The sequence below is a fragment of the Myxocyprinus asiaticus genome, chromosome 11, assembly GCF_019703515.2.
Source record: "Myxocyprinus asiaticus isolate MX2 ecotype Aquarium Trade chromosome 11, UBuf_Myxa_2, whole genome shotgun sequence".
NCBI lineage: Eukaryota > Metazoa > Chordata > Actinopteri > Cypriniformes > Catostomidae > Myxocyprinus > Myxocyprinus asiaticus.
Window position 1 is genome coordinate 6,569,476 of NC_059354.1, and position 17,948 is coordinate 6,587,423.

At 39.1% G+C, this 17,948-nt stretch overlaps 1 protein-coding gene across 3 annotated transcripts in view; it reads left to right on the forward strand.

The window, feature by feature from the left end:
• The window catches only part of LOC127448067 (glutamate decarboxylase 1-like), a 48,484-nt gene extending 31,262 nt beyond the window's left edge, over window positions 1-17,222 (forward strand). For all 3 annotated transcript variants that reach the window (XM_051710345.1, XM_051710347.1, XM_051710346.1), the window contains 3 exons: window positions 2,276-2,383; window positions 13,188-13,277; window positions 14,552-17,222. In XM_051710345.1, coding sequence (XP_051566305.1) covers window positions 2,276-2,383; window positions 13,188-13,277; window positions 14,552-14,725 — 372 coding nt within the window. In that variant the 3' untranslated portion in view covers window positions 14,726-17,222. The remainder of the gene's footprint in view (window positions 1-2,275; window positions 2,384-13,187; window positions 13,278-14,551) is intronic.
• The last annotated feature ends 726 nt before the right edge of the window (window positions 17,223-17,948 follow it).

The following is a 17,948-nucleotide window of genomic DNA, read 5'->3' on the forward strand; positions in this document are numbered from 1 at the left end:
AAACCGAACCTTCAAAAAAAATACACTGAAAATGTGCTTTTTTCTATAGTGCTCGTGAAAAGATTATGTGAAGCTGAACCAGCAAACGTGCATATATCCTGATTTTGTTTGGTTCTATATACAGATGTGAGTCAGTGTTCACAATCCTGAAAATCATCAAATCAGTTTGTTCACCGATTCTAATGATTATTATTTGCACAATTATCTGGCTCCTGTGTGCAAATTCATGTGTGCAGGACAAGGAAAAGCTAATTGTCCTCTCATTGAATGGGAGGAATAATAAAGAAAAAGGAAAAAACAAAAAAACAGACATAATGCTCATTTTTCTGTTTTAGGCTACATTTATTTTGTGTAAAAAGACAGTTCTACATTAGATTGCCAGTCTCTTATGTGGGCTGATACTGTCAAAGATACAGACTTAAAGGTGAAGTGTGAAATTTCTGCGCTACTAGTGGCACCAAACAGAATTACAAAAATAAAGTTTTCAAACAACCTTTGCCAACACCCCTCAGACTCATCACACCCTTTCGCACTCTCTCATTCCCTATGAACAAATAGGCAATACTAAATAAAAGGTGATAAACATTTAACATCATAATGAAAAAGACCACTATAACATAAACACACCGGACAGAAAGTGTAGCAGAGGAATCCCATTGTGTGATGACATCACCGGATTGAATGGCTAGCTGAATGTGCGGTGCACGGGATCGAGCAAATGAAGATAGTTCTGGTAATTAGTAAGCGTAACGACAGTGCCGTTTCTGACTATTTTGGCACCCTAGGCGGGGAGGGGCGGCAGTGTATTATCGACTTGCGTGGCAATCTCATTATTGGTGCTCCCATTTGCCAGAGTGATCTAATCATTGGTGGTGTGTGTGTGTGAGTGTGTCCTCCACCTTGTAAATGCGACGCCAATGTTCACTCTTGTTTTACTCCATTCTCTGTCTCTGTGTCTTTTATCAAGTCTTTGAATTTTGGCTTTAACATCTGTTGACAAAGCTAAATTTCTTTTCCACTGTCTGCCATGGTTGTTCCTATTCTCCCGGCTGAACGGCTAGTTCAAGTAGCCACGCCCCCAAACTCACGCTATAGTTTGAGCTAGAAAGGGATGGGTGGAGCTGAGCAGCTGAGCAATGTTTTGATAGTGCTTGGGAGGCTCAGTGTTTATACTTTTGGGGGAGGTTAACCCACATATGGCTTACTTACTGTATAGTTTTCAATGAACAATAAACTGGGATAGTAGAACGTATTTTGAGATAAAAAGTTAAACGCTTCACCTTTAAGCAGATCTAAATGTTCTTCCTCAGTTTTTATAAACAGTAACCTTACATTGTATGTTTTTATATTCAAAGTAAAGTTAATCAAAACCTGTTTGTTAGTTGAGGGTGTGAGGTCATGTTTGTTCTTCAGCCAGATCTTAAGAAGGAATTTATGGCCAGACCTTAAAAATGTTAATTAAATACATTTTTCACAGTGTAATTTATTTACCAAAAAAATAAAAAAATAAATAAAATAATAATAATTAAAAAGTTTAATACTAACAAGAAGAGTACCTGCACTTTTTTCTTCCACTTCAAGCACTGCTCTATATCCTAAATGAAAATGTCAAAATTGTTTTACAATTCTTAACAGAAATTATCACAACAGATGTTGAAGCTGTAACCGCAGATACTTCAACACTGTCTGTTTAAAATATAAAAAATATTAAAATTACCAGACCATGTGTCCTACTGTTGCATCCACCATTAGCAGGAAGTGGGAAAGGGGTCCTCAGAGTTATAGGTTGAGACAGAGTTGACACAAATTGAGGAAACTTTGATAGGCAGATTTTTGATAGGCAAATATCATTTAAAATTTACTTTGTGTTGTTTGATATCTTACAGCTTCCTACCTTACATATGATATTTATATTTATGAATTTGTTGCACTCGTAAACACTTTGTTTGGCACTAACATTGTGACCTCTTGCTGAGGACAGGTTAAGTTGCATGTTACAAGTACAGAGCATGCATTTAATACAATTCTGATGAAACTTATTTAAAAATATAAGTATTAAATGCTCTATTATACACATTTCCTTTAGATATAACTTTTTCAGTATTTTTATTATTATGAATTTAATTTAACATAAATTAAATATATTGAATTTAACATAAAGAGGACTTTTTTTTATGTAGGACATGTTTTGTCCCTTATCTCAAGAATCAGTGAATTGAGAGGTTTACTGCACTGTCCTGGTCATGCAATGAAAAGGATTTTCCCTCTATAACAGGGTACCATTGGCTTTGAGAAGCACATAGACAGGTGTCTGGAGCTATCTGAGTATCTTTACCATAAGATAAAGAACCGGGAAGGTTATGAGATGGTGTTTCAAGGGGAGGTGAGTAAAACATCACACAGATGACCACTGTGCAGCACATACTAAAGTACTCATCATAGTAAAGGCTTCTGTTAAACCAGCCTGAGCCATATCACTGCTTTGAAAAGCTCAGGGGCCACAAAGCCTGATTCATGTAACCTCGAAAGGCTGCACTCTTAATATTTGTAGTCATTTTTATGTATAATATATATACAGTATATATATATATATATATATATATATATATATATATACATATACACACACACAACAGTTAGTTCCGGTCCTCGAATCTGATTGGACAAGAAACATTCCATGAGCACTGATGGTCTGACACCATCAGCACTCGGACGCTTCACTGTGTGTATGACTCCACTTGTGTTCGTGCATTCTAAACTAAAGTGTAAGAGCAGTGCTGATGTGTTAAGAGCTACTGTTTGTCTTTTTTTTACATTACATATGTTAGCCAGCAGGTGGTGGCAAAAGATAATATTTGTGTGTAATATGAGCCAGTTGGTGACGTGAAGTGAATCCGCGTCAGCCACTGTTTACATACAACAGCGCTCCTTGGTCGCTACTACACTACTAAAGCTAGGAAATAGCTTTAAACGGCTTTAAACGAACAACTTCAGCATTACGGCCCATCACAGCTGAGAAACACAACAGACTGATTGATTACAGAACTCAAGGCGCTTACCTCTTACCGGAGTTTCCACATTGGATACATACTGTTTAAAATGGCAGGGGACATTACGGTTTCTATAGTGAATGACTCTAGCGCACCGGCTACCATGAAATAGAGAGGAATACCGCACTTGAACCGCTATTTTTCCACTGAGAAAGCTGATCTTCAGAAAGCTGACAGCATCTCTGCTTGGGAGTGGCAACAGGTGATCGCACTTGCTCCATCTCTCTCTCTCTCTCTCTCTCTCTCTCTCACACACACACACACAGACACTCTCTCTCTCTCACACACACACACATCCATCCATCCTTGTTTCTCCAATAACTTGTTAGAAACAGCACAAGCCGTGATACTATTTCTGAAGTTACATTTTTTAATTACTAACGGAGGCTTGTATGCATCATTTGGTTTGAACCAGCAACGGCAGATTCTGATCCGTCGCGTAATAAAGTAGTTCCATGCACAAATGCGTTTTTATGACCGTACTCAGTTTTTCCTAATTTTTTTAAATTTACTTGTTCATTGAACTGATGTATATATAAGCAATATCAAACTCGCAACCATGCTATATGGACCTAAATCAGCACTGCTGTGATCAGAGGTTGGTAGAGTAGCCAAAATCTGTACTCAAGTAAAAGTACAATTACTTCAAAAAAAAAAAAAATTACTCAGGTAGAAGTAAAAGTACTAACATAAATAATTACTTGAGTAAGAGTAAGAAAGTATTCAATTAAAAGAGTACTCAAGTAGTAACTCGTTACTTTCACAAATGACATAATAGACGTTTACTCCCCTATATTCCATTATATAATACACATTTAACGTACTACAGAATTATTATTATTATTAATGGAAATTCTATCATCATTCACCATTATGTTGTTCCAAACCCGTATGACTTTCTTTCTTCCATGCAACACAATAAGGAGATATTAGACAGAATGTTTGCCTGAGTCACTATTTACTTTCAGTGAATGTTTATCTCTCTCTCTCTCTCTCTCTCTCTCTCTCTCATATATATATATATATATATATATATATATATATATATATATATATATATATATATATATATATATATATATTGAAAGTGAATGGTGACTGAGACTGTCAGTCCCTAACATTCTGTCTAACATATTTTGTGTTCCACATAATACAAAGCATCACACTTGTTTGGAACACATGAGGGTAGAAAAATGATGACAGAATATTAAATTCTGGCTGAGCTATCACTTTAAAGAGATAATTTACTCAAAAATTAAAATTCTCTCATCATTTACTCACTCTCATGCCATCTCAGATGTGTATGACTTCCTTTCTTCTGCATAACACAAATTCAGATTTTTAAAGAATATTTTAGTTCTGTAGGCCAAAATTTTGATGCTCCAAAAAGCACATAAAGGCAGCATAAAAATAATCCATAAGACTCCAGTGGTTAAAGCCATGTATTCAGAAGTGATATGATAGGTGTGGGTGAGAAACGGATCATTATTTGTCATTTTTTTGCTAGACATCAGGGTGCGATATCCAGAGAAGAATGTAAATCACCAATAACACAAGAAGAAGAATGTGAAAGTGATCTGTTTCTCTGTTTCTCATCCACACCTATCACATCGCTTCTGAAGATACTGATTTAACCATTGGAGTCTTATGAATTACTTTTATGCTGACTTATGTGATTTTGTTTAGATTTAAAATGTTGCCACCCATTCACTTGCATTGTATGGACCTACAGAGCTGAGAAATTCTTCTAAAAATCTTAATTTGAGTTCAGCAGATGAAAGAAAGTCATACACATCTGGGGTGGCATGAGGGTGAGTAAATAATCAGAATTGTAATTGTTGGGTGTACTAACCCTTTAAGGGCTCTTGTCAGATCTGGATTAATTTGTCAATAAGAAGAGAGGTTTGGAAATATTTCTAGTAATTATTACAGTGAAAACGTGAAAATGTCCTACAGGGACATTATATATAATGCTGAAATATAAACCAAAGCAAGGTCATGCTTTATTAATGCCTTCTTTCACTATTGCATAGCTTTTAAAATACTGTGCGGATTCTTATTTCATTGTAGTTACAGTTTTCAGTATCATAAGTATTTAGATCATTAGTTCTGTAGAGCAGTACCGCAGCTCTCTAAATGCATATATGCAGCCTAGTGCATAGGGCACCAACCCCATTTGTGGAACACTCGCTGTGTCTGAAACAGCCCCTATCCACTATATAGTGCACTATTTCGAGTGTCCGCTATTTTGTAGGAGTGTCTGAATTCTGAGTGAGCCACTTGTTCCCTACTTTTGTTCATTCATTCTTACACACAATGCACTCTAATTTCAAATGTACATTTGATGTACACTTGACAATTTCCCACAATCCACCATGGGAAAAATGTAAGAGCTGGGAGTTTACTGCTTCCTTCACTCCTGCAATGTTTTATTTCATGCTGAATGCAGTAAATTACTTTTTGACAAATCATTACTTGATTAAAATAACATAATAACATATAGAGAGACAAAACATACAGATACATTTATTTGATAAAATGTGCTTACTCTTTATATTAACACACAATATATATAAAAATGACAAACAGTATGAAGATTTATTGTATTAATATATTATTTAATAAGAATAACAAGTAAGACCCAAGTGTTTTGAAATTTCTTATGTGACATTTCTGCGACAGCCCAAGAGCTCCGACACTCACGTCCGAATTCACTCATTTCATTCACTTACTGCTGAAATTTAGTGCACTAACTGCCATTCACTATATAGGAAATAGTGAATGAGTGAACGATTTCGGACACAGCCACTCTCTTCGCCATACCATTGCCTCGCGCCTGCACATCTCACACGTGCGCCCCGCGCACCTCGCTGTGCACGCGCAGAAATGCTGTCTGTTCGCGCTCCAGTTGTCGATCACGTAAATGGCAGTGATTTACACTTAACTTGGATGTTTACATGGATTTATACAGTTAATCCGCCTGAAGTAGCTGCGAAAGTTTCCAGTACCCCCGCGAGGGCGCGGAGTAAATGCATAAATACTGCTTATTACATGCGGGACGCGGGACCAAGCGCACTGATATATTGCTGCACTGATTTAAAAATGTACACTTAAAAACTGATGTCATAAGAGCCCAGTTACATTATCACCCTGAAAATGACCATCTCATTACACAGAAAAGCCTGCGTTAGGATTAGATCCAAAACCTACCTCAGCGTGCTGCCTTAAATTGGAGCTGTGATTTTAATCTTGAAATATCAGCCTGTCTCGGTGTTAAATGAAGGCATTGCATGACGAAACTATAATTTTTTTCACTGTGCGGTGTGAAGAAAGTGTTTCACATTGAAGAGTTTGATGCTGCTGCAGTGATTGAGTGACGCAGCTGTGTGAACTTCTGCTCTCGTAAAAGTCCCATTCAATAATCTCTCAATAAATGACACTTTAATTCAAATTAAATGCAGTAATGACAATAATGCCACCCATTCTAAAGAAGTAAAAAAAAAAAAAATTCATTAGAAATTTACTTGAGTGAGAGTAAAAAGTACCCACTTTTAAACTGACTCTAAAAGTAACTTTTCCCAAAAAGTTACTCAAGTAAATGTAGCATGTTACTACCCACCTCTGGCTGTGATTAACTATGGCACTCGGCCTGTGGCCTTGTGCCTGCGGCCGAATCACAGCAGTGCTGATGTAGGGCCATATCACACTCTTGCTCGTGTGATATTGCTTAAATATATATATATATATATATATATATATATATATATATATATATATATATATATATATATATATATGTGTGTATATATATATATATATATATATATATATATATATATATATACATACTGTAATATTTATACTGTATACTGTGTATATACTGTATTTTTGTTCAATTATGAATCTTTATATAATTTTTTTTTCTAAGAATTATACATTTTAGATAATTATTTTATACATTATATTTAGCTTATAATTTAGGGGTGTAAACGTTAAATTTTCTAATGGTTTGGTTTTCATAAAAAAATAAAAACATAAACAAACAGATATGATCAGTTCTGTTGTTATTGTAATAACATTACACTCATCTGAGATTCGTTCAAATACAAGAGAGCTGTATCCAATATTAACTCCAAAACTGCTCCAGTGAGAAGTAATAAAGATTGTTCAACCTCTTTAGCATTTTGCTGTGAAGTAACTCAGATCACTGATAATGTTCATTTGCATGAATGCATCTCAACACCGATATTGCAGGATAAACTATAATTTTTTTCTGTTATGACTGTTATTATGACGAGCATATATATCCGTTTAGCTATTCAAACGCTATGATGCGTGACTCAAGTAAAATTGCGTATGTGCACATATTGTTTCTATGTATGCGCACATATTGTTTCTATGAATGAGTGACTCCAATGTAAAATTGAGAGCATTCATGTTTGATTGACAGACTGCGTGAACGCGCACATATTGTTTCTATGAACGTGTGCGCAGACTGAGCGCCGCTCTCATGCATCATCAGCTTTGCTCAGATATTCTCTGTTTCCATACATTACATCCTTTTGCAGTTTATTTCACTCTCTAACTGTGCTGATTCAGCAATACAGAGAACTACTGTAAATCCTCTTAAAAATGGACACCTCACAATTCATACACATTTGATACTGATACATATATTTTTGATGAAGAAATCATAACATGGGCCGCAAAATATGGCTAAAGGACCACATAGGTTGAGTAGCGCTGCTTTAGGTCATTGCACGCACATGGTCCCATTGTACATACATGTGTTTTTTTTTGTTTGTTTCTATGTGCCGGTAACTCCTTTACTCTGTTACTTGTGTAACACCGGTTCTCTGATAGCTTAAATTGAGGTGTCTCACTATGGGATACGCCCCTTCCGCATATTCCTAGAAGCCCAATTACATTATGCCAGCCCCTATTGGCTGGCAGAAGTGACACTTGTGTCAGGAGGAGGCTCCACTTCCCAATACAAAAGGGGCGACACAGCGTCATCACATCATTCAAAACAAGCACACCTCTTTCTCGCTTCACACAGCAAGGAGGGTGATCTGGTGAGACACCTCACTTAATGCTATCAGAGAATAGGGGTTACGCAAGTAACCTAAAGTTCTCTTTCAAGCATACGTTTCGGTGACTCACTATGGGATATCCTAACTCGCGTACTGCCGTTTCGAATCCCTTTGCCAACCCTATAATTATCCAGGGCTGGAGAGTCCTGGTGGACTCGAGAGCCAACGTGCAGTACAGTATGTGCTAAAATCTGTGCTGTAACATCTAATTTCTAAAACCTTGCAAATGTGTGCGGTGAAGACCAGCTCGCTGCCTCACAAATGTCTTGTATTATAACCCTTTAAAGAGAGCCCACGATGTAGACATTCCCCTTGTAGAATGCACACGCAACCCAGTTGGGGTATTAAGACCCTTACTGGAATATGCCAAAGAAATAGCCTCCACTATCCAGTGCGATAAGCGCTGTTTGGTGATCGGTTTTCCCTTGCACGGTTTCGCCCAGGAAACAAACAGCTGATCACTCTCCCTGAATTCTCCAGTTTTGTCTGTGTAAATGCACAGAGCACGCACTGGGCATAATGCATTCAACCTTTGCTGCTCTAACAAAGCAAAGGGTGGTGGACAAAAAGCCCTAAGTTCGAGAGGAAAAATAGATTGTATAACTTTGGGCATGAATGCAGGATTATGTCATAATAAAACCCTGCATCCCCTGGCATAAATTGCACACATGCAGAATGTACAGAAAGTGCATGTATCTCACTGACTCATTTAGCTGAATCTACTGCTAACAGTAATGCCATCTTGAACGACAATATCTTAAAATCAACCTTGTCCAAAGGCTCAAATGGAGGCCCTGAAATAGCATCAAGCACCATTGCTAAATCCCATGAGGGAGAAAGCGGTTTAGAAACTGGGAGAGCACGACGCGCACCTTTCATAAAGTGGCACACTAAAGGATGCTGCCCTACTGTATTTCCATCAAGGACTATGTGATATGCTGATATAGCAGTCAGAAATACTTTTATGGTTGAGAAGGCTTTTCCCTTATCTATCAAATCTTGTAGAAATGACAGTATAACAGCAACTGAGCACTGATAGGGAATCTCGTGTTTATCTGCGCACCAATGCTCAAACACGGCCCATTTAAACCAGTACAAAGATCTAGTAGATGATGCTCTAGCATTCTGTATAGTCCTAATAACATTATGGGGCAACCCAGTTGCGTTCAAATTGAACCATTCACGGGCCAGGCCCACAGTGCCAGGTGCTCTGGATGAGGATGAAAAATCTCCCCCTGTGCCTGCGATAGCAGGTCTCTTCGCAACGTAATAGGCCACGGCTGTTCGTATAGCATATGTATGATCTCCTCCAGCCAATATTTCCCCGACCAGTGTGGAGCTATTAATATAATTCTCAATCCCCTCTCTCTCACTCTAGAGAGGGTTGGAGATATCAACGCTATCGGTGGAAATGCATAAAGGAGAATGCGAGGCCATTCGTGTGCCAGCGCATCTATTCCCAATGGTGCGTTCTGATCATTCAGAGAAAAGAACAGAGGGCACTGAGCATTCTCTTGAGACGTGAACAGATCCACTGTCACTCTGCCGAACCGGCTCCAAATCTGCTCAACCACTTCTCTGTTCAGTCTCCACTCCCCGTAAAGAGGATTGCCCCTCAACAGCAAATCTGCACCCCGATTCATAATGCCCTGTACGTGCCTCGCTCTCAGGAATAAGAAGTGGGCATTGCTCCACAGAATCAGTTTGCATGCCAATGTGTGCAGAAGGAGTGATCTTAGACCTCCCTGTCGATTTATATACGCTACCACTGTAGTGTTGTCCGTTCTCATAAGAACATGATGCCCTTCTAATAAGGGAAGAAAATGCTTCAGGGTTAAGAAAACCATCAGCATTTCCAGATCATTTATATGGTGATTGGTCAAATGATGATCCCATCTCCCATTTATTATCCTGCCCTCGTGAGTGCCCCCCAACCAGACAGTGATGCGCCCATAGTAATATAGTGTCTTTTCTGGCCTGAACAACACCCATGGGGACCCCTTGAATAAAAAAGTATGGGTGTTTCCAATGGTGCAGTGGCAGCACTGACACCGATGTCACCCTCACTCTCCTCCGAGAGTGACATAATGTTTCCAATCTCAGAGAGGCTACCCAGTGTTGAAACTCTCTCATGAATAATCGGCCTAGTGGAATAACTATCAGAGCTGAGGCCAATAACCCCAAAAGTCTGAGGCATCTTCGAAAGGAAACACTGTTTCCCCTCCGAAACTCGGCCAGACATTGAGTAAACTTTATTACTCTCTCCTCTTACAGCCGTGCTCTGAATGTCACAGAGTCCAGTGACAGCCCCAGATACGTAATTGACTGTGTGAGGATTAATACACTCTTCTCGATGTTTAATCTCAAAACCAATTTTTGAAGATGAGCTATAAGTATCGCAGTGTGCTCTCTCACTATGTGCTCCGATTGAGCTGTCAGAAGTCAGTCCTCTATGCATGTAACGAGACAAATGCCTCTCTCTCTGAGCGGGGACAGAGCCGCTTTCATACATTTGGCTGAGAGACAGGCCGAAAGGTAGAACTAAATATTTGCATATCACCCCCTGAAACGCAAACCTCAGTAATTTCCTGTGGGGTGGGTATATGTTTATGTGAAAATATGCGTCCTTCAGATCGATGGATGTGAACCAATCGCCTGGACGCACCAATTTCAGGAGTGTTGAATGAGTGAGCATTCTGAATTTGTACTTTCTTAAATACTTGTTCAGTGCTCGCAGATCTAATATAGGACAGAGAGCCCAAGTTCCTTTCTCTGGAACGAAGAAATACCTAGAATAAAAGCCGCTCTGGCTTTGCTCGAGCGGAACCTCTCTTATTGCTTTCTTGTTAAGCAAGGAGGAAATTTCCTCGTGAAGGACATGAACTGATGCCCCCTGAACGCGAAAGTGAATTATCCCTCTGTATTGTGGGGGGCATGCAGTAAATACGGGGGGCTGTGGGCTCCCTTCCCACTGGAAAGAACCATCAGGGTGCCTTCTTCTTCCTCCTCGCTCCCTAAATGGGATGAGGAGCTGGCTACTCCATCTGAGCTGGAGCAGGTGGATAGTTCTTCCTGGGCTAAGCATTCTTTTGCTCTGGAACTCCACTCTGACACGCTGCATTCACATGTGGTCTCTGTCGCCTCAGAATGCGATAGCTAGGAGGTGGATTTGAGCGAAGGTTTGCAGAGGTGGTGGAGGGGGTGCAGTCTGTGTCTTCCTGGGTAGATGAGCTGCAAAGCTTCATCATCCCTCTTCTTTTCCTCACATACCTTCTGCATCCATATCAGATCCGAACCAAAAATCCCCTCTGAAACCACCGGTGCATCTAAAATAGCCTCTTTCTCCCTGTCAGAAAGATTAGCCAAATTCAGCCATCATGCTCTCTCCTGTATAAGCATTGTGGCCATGGCTTTACCCGCAGCCTGAACAGCACATCTCTGCAGACGGAGAGAGATCAGTAACCACACAAATCTCATCCCATTGTGCCTGGCCTGGCATGGCAGATGTCTCATCTTGCAGCTCCGCTTGGTATGCGGTTAACATAAAGATCGCGTTCAAAGCCCTAATGGAGAGAGCGACCACTTTGTAAGCGCGTTCCGTCATGTTTGACTGGAAACGGTCAGCTTAGGATATCAATGTCGGAATCACAGCCACCGTGTGTCTGGGGTGCAGATGCGCTGCTACTAACGGCTCCATGGGAGGCATGCGGAGAAGACCCTCCCTCTCCATTCCTTCCACATCGAGTGCGGATCCCCCTTGAATGGGCATTTGTCTGGTAAAGGGTTTATCCTTCCAGGTGACCACAATCTCCTCCAGCAGCTCTGAGAATATAGGAAGAAGCTGTCTCGTCGTCCGTTTTGCTCTTAGCAGCCTTTTGCCCTCATAGCGAGACTTTGAAGCCTCCGCTACCACAGTTGGCCATGGAATATTTTGTTTTTCTGCCGCGCATTTGCACACGTCCTCCAGATCAATGCTGAGAAGCGGAGAGGATGGTGCCCCACCCGCCTCTTCCATGGTTCCAGCTGAAGATAAGGGTTGTGCCAGTTGCACAGGAGGAAGGAAAACAGAGTCCTCAAAATCGTCCTCCTCCTCAGAGAGGAGACAATCCGACTGCCCCTCGTCCTCGTAATCCAACGCCTCCTCTTCCTCATCCATACTGAGCACGGAGGGCAAAGGGATGCATGCATCGAGCTGTTCGCCCCAGGACAACGCTGTCATGGCGGGCAGCTCTACAGGAATGGATACCAGCTGACATGAGGGGATCCTGGCCTGACAGACTAGCTTGGCATGCTAGCCTGTGCCGAAGGCTCTTCATGGTGAAGCGTGCACAGTGCTCACACGATTCGGGGTTGTCAATCACTGCTTGGGCATGTTTCAACCCAAGACATGCAGAGCAGACCTGGTGTGTGTCTTTGTATGAGATCTTATTTCCGCAAAGCAAAGTCACGAAGAGTCCCCAATGCTAGCCAAGGTACTCTGCATCATTGCAGCCATTTAGCTGGAGTGCTAAGAAATTCCTATATGAGCTGGTGTGCAGAATGTAGGAATAAATTGAAAAATGGCCTGGTGGCCTGTAAATTGACACAAACTCAGTTTCGGAATGATCAATCAACAACCAGTGTGGAGGCCGATTGATGACTATCTGCACGGAGATCCAGACTTCTGAAGTGAAACGAGAAGAGATTTTTGAATGACGTGATGACGCTGTGTCTCCCCTTGCTTATTGGGAAGTGGAGCCCCATCCTGACATAAACGTCACTTCTGCAAGCCAATAGGGGCTGGCATAATGTAATAGGGCTTCTAGGAATACGCGAAAGGGGCGTATCCCATAGTGAGACACTGAAATGTATGCTTGAAAGAGAACTCATAGGGGAAGACAGTTATGCCCAGTATTGCACCCCTTGTGGCAATGCTGAGAATGCAACACATGCTTGCATGAAAACATACTATGACAAATGTCTCTTTAGAATATCTTCTATTTTGTGAAATGCATGAAGTCATGCGAGCTGGTCAGTTTACAGTCACTCTTTCTCTCCATCTCAGCCCCAGCACACAAATGTATGTTTCTGGTACATTCCTCCAAGCCTGCGTGGCCTGCCAAATGGAGAGGAGAGAAGACAAAGGCTTCATAAGGTGAGAACATACTTAAACAGTGACATGTTTCCAGTCTACACTAGGGATGTGCATGGTTACTGTTTTTAACATTCGGTTAACTGCAAGGTTTCATGAACGGTTAATCGTTTTTTTCATCTGGAGTCAGGATGTGGGAATAAAGAGCTTTCATTGCTGTGGAAATTCAACAAATAAAGTGCACAGACAACTATGAGCTTTGTCAGAACACGTCGAGTTTGGGTCGGGTATAAGACCTCTATTGCACATGTAGAATAACTGAATAGTGATTTTGCTATTCGAATAGTGGCGCGTTGAACGGTTAACTGAATGTCGACTAGCCGTGCACATCCCTAGCCTACACAAGTTGCACTTTTTTTTACGATTTTCAGATGGTGGGGGCCTGGGTAGCTCAGCAAGTAAAGATGCTGACTACCACACCTGGAGTCGCAAGTTTGAATCCAGGGTGTGCTGAGTGATTCCAGTCAGGCTCCCTTAGCAACCAATTGGCCTGGTTGCTAGGGTGGGTAGAGTTACATTGGGTTAACCTCCTCATGGTCGCTATAATGTTGTTCTCGCTCTCGGTGGGGCGCGTGGTGAGTTGTGCGTGGACGTCGCGGAGAATAGTGTGAAGCCTCCACATGTGCTAGGGCTCTGCAGTAACACGCTCAACAAGCCACGTGATAAGATGCGTGGATTGACAGTCTCAGACATGGAGGCAACTGAGATTTGTCCTCCGCCACCCAGATTGAGGCAAGTCACTATGCCACCAGGAGGACCTAGGGCACATTGGGAATTGGGCATGCCAAAATGGGGAGAACCCCCCACAAAAAAAAAAAAAAAAAAAACATTTTCAGATGGTAATACAAAAGAGTTTTTTTCTTCTTTTTTTATAGTCAAAACTATGACCTTTTAAAACTAAATTATGGAAGTTATTCAATGACTGAAATATTAAAGTCAAAATATTGAACTTCTTAAAATAGCCAGCCACACTCTGGGCAAACAAGGGCACTCCAACTCATCAATTTCAAAACAGTTATGTTTCATTCAAATATTATTTTTGTAAGGAAATTCATTAATTTGCACAATTTAACATTTGATTTGTGTGTAAAATTAATTTCAAGCATTATGCCTTTAGAAGATAAGGTTTTTAATGTAAGGTTTTTAAAACTTTTAAATGGTACCGAATATCATACATCTTAATGAGAATTTTCAAGACAAAACTGTCCACTTCTGTGACTACCATCATAAAGATCAGCTGAATGTATTCAGCAACTGTCTTGTAACTACAAATCTAGGTTGCCCCCAAGATCAAGGCAATGATGATGGAGTGTGGGACAACTATGGTGGGCTACCAGCCTCAGGGTGATAAGGTCAACTTCTTCAGAATGGTCGTCTCCAATCCAGCTGCCACCAGGTCAGACATCGACTTCCTGATCGAAGAGATAGAAAGACTAGGCCAGGATTTATAGAGGGCACGCAAGTTGGAATTAAGTAGATGTTAGTAAATTATGTAGGAAAATAGAAAAGACGTTGTATAGTACTGTCTCTGCTAGACATTCCAGAGTATTAGGCCACATCTACACTAATCAGTTTAAGTTTGAAAACACAGTTTTTAGTTTCCTAACAGCTTTCCAAAATATGTGGTAATGGAGAGCATTTTCAAATGTCTCCGTTCTTGGTTGAGAAAAGTGCAGTAGTAGTGAGAATGAGAAACAAAAACATAGCGTTTTCAAATGAAAAATGCTTAGACTAGTGGAGCACTTTAGAATAATGAACCACTTGGACAGTCTAGAACTTTCCAGTAGGATCACATTCTTAAATGTTGATCAGTCATTCTAGAAATGGAGATGGTGAGCTCCTTGAGTTATAATTACTGAAGGACCAGATCCTATGACATTGTATGTCTTCTCCCTGTTCTCTTGTCTATCTGTTGTGTACTGTTTGTTCTGTCTTTTAACAAGAAATATTATACTCTATACTGAACAACTGTAATTTAAGGGAATGTTCTGGGATATTCAATACAAGAAATTAATTACCAAAGAAAATAATTTTCGACTTCTCCCACAGTTTGTTAAACAAACAAAAATAGCAGTTACAATAGTGAAATTACAATGAAATTCTATGGAGCAAAGCATAGCATTATGATAGATACATCAATACACAGTTTTGAAAGTGTAGCCACAGGACCCAAACATTATGCATGTTATCATAAGGCTAGTGTGATAAAAACACTTACTAACCTTGTCTGTGCAGTGTTTAATCAATTTATTTAACTCATGTAAAACCAATAAGCGAGAACACAATACAAGTAGTGCTACCATACCGATTTTCCATTAGTACTGGATTATATACTATTAATAATAAAGGTTTCAAAAAGGGGTTTATGCAGAAATGCCATAGAAGAACAGTTTTGGTTCTCCAAATGTAAAATGTTGCTCAAAAGAAAAAAATAAGTCACTACTTTTCTTGTCTAAAGAACCTGTTTCCTCTACAAAGAACCTTTTGTGAAATGAGAAGGTTCATTGGAGGTTAAAGGTTCTTAGATGCTGGTAAACAACCTTTGCTAAGGCTAGTTAGTTAGTCTAGTGCTCTTGGAAAAAGATGTGTCTTTAGCCATTTTCCAAATGGGTGAAAGTTGGGAGTTCATTCCACTAGAGGAACAGTGAGTGTGATTTAGACAGCTTGAAATACAGTTCAAATAACACATTTCAGTATGCATAATTTAAAATAAGCAATATTATAAAAAAGATAAGCTGTACATTTATGCATCTACATCCTCCAGAGTGCCTTGCTCCTTAGACTTCCAATCTATATGTGCTTTACTGGTCCTGTAAATAATATTTTTGTTTGTTTTTACAAACTGAGAAATGAGTCAAAATTATTTTCTGTATTTATAAAACTCAAATTGTTTTGAGTCCAGAACATTTTCTTAAAAAATCCAATATTCTGCTCAATACAAATCAAAGGTGTTTGAGAATGTACTGTAATATATCATCTAATGACTGTATGGACTTATATTGTTGTTTGTGTGATTAGAGTCAAATGCATAATTTCTTAGCTGTAATAAGGACTGATTATGTATGAACCAATGTCACTGTAACAAGTACTGTATTGAAACACCATGTTTTTAGAATTTATGGACTTTGTGTGAATTGTGATTGTTTGTGACAAACATCTATATCACATAGTTTTACAGTAAGAGATGTTTTAATAGTGGTAAATATTAAATAGAGATATTTGTTGAGATATTATTTATATCACAAAAATAATGTGTGAAAAAGAAAATTCCCCTATTTGTACCCTCTAAGTACCTTTATTTGTATCTTAAGAGACAATATTTATCTATATTGTTTAAAAAATGGTGTATTAGGGTTTTTAGTTTATTTGTTGACCAAAGACATAGAACAAAAATGACATTTAATTCTAAATCTACACACCTGTAACACTCTGTGTTAAGGATATCAATAATGTAAACTAAGAAATGAATGTTAACATCTTAAGATATTAATATACCAGAGCATTTGATAACCACATTGCAAAGAATGTTGGATCACATATGTGGTCACTAGTATTTACAGAAGAATTAATGCTAAAAAAAAAAAAAATAATTAAAGGAGTTTTAAAATGGAGAGAGAGAGAGCGAGAGATCAAGAGAGAGAGAGAGAGCTGATTAAGAAAGTAGTATGCTGATATTTGGTCAAGCAAGAAAACTGTCTCTCCAGGAACAGTATATTTTATTAAAAGATGTACTTAGATTGAGTCCATTAAGGTTTAATTTCTAGAATAGGCTAAGGCTTAAAACATTTACACATTCCTAATAATCAACAAACTGTAGGAAACTATGCTAATAGTTTGTGTACACCATGCTTACTTTGCACTGAAGTCCCTTTGTGTGTATTAACAATAAGACATGTTTGTGAAATATTGCTGTTCACTGTCACCAATACAAATAAACACTCAGCTTTAAAGTGCTCTTTCATTCTTCAGGATGTGTTTATATATGCAAAAATGATAAGGGACTGCTCACTCAAAAATGTGCTATTTTCAATCTAAATAATTCAGGACAAACACTGTAGAACTCCAAAAAAATAATCAAACACACTCACCTAAACCGTCCCCTCTCTCATGAAGTACTGGAAAACGGAATCATTTAAGTGAATCAGTTCTTTCGGACAAAACAAACAATTCCCTTTTATTTAGCGTTGCAAGCACAGATTCATTTTAGTGAGTCAGTTCTTTTGGTCGATTTATTTTAATAACTAGTTCAGATAAATGATTAGGCCCTTTCCCACTGCAGGAACTAAAGTCCGTTTTGGGTAGTTTTTGAGGAACTACGCAGTTTTCTATGCTTTTGCACATGATGAACTAGTTTGGAGTAACTTTTTTATCTTCTACTCCAGGGTAGGAACTTTTTGGAAGAAGTGGAACTGTATGAGATGCTACAGCCTGTGATTAGTCAAAAATGTTGGAGAAATGCAAAGAGTCGACAGCTGAGTTCCTTAGATAAGAAATAACATAAAATCAATAAAGTATTCAAAGAGTATGGCATGTTTCACATGTAATGTGTGTGAGTGGGGTGAGCAGAGCTGCTGTGATACTTCAACTACTGTTACAGCACAGTGTGCGGCACAGACAATAAAGTAGTGATATTTTGTTCATGAGTGAATCAGTCTTTTTAAACAAATCCTTTAA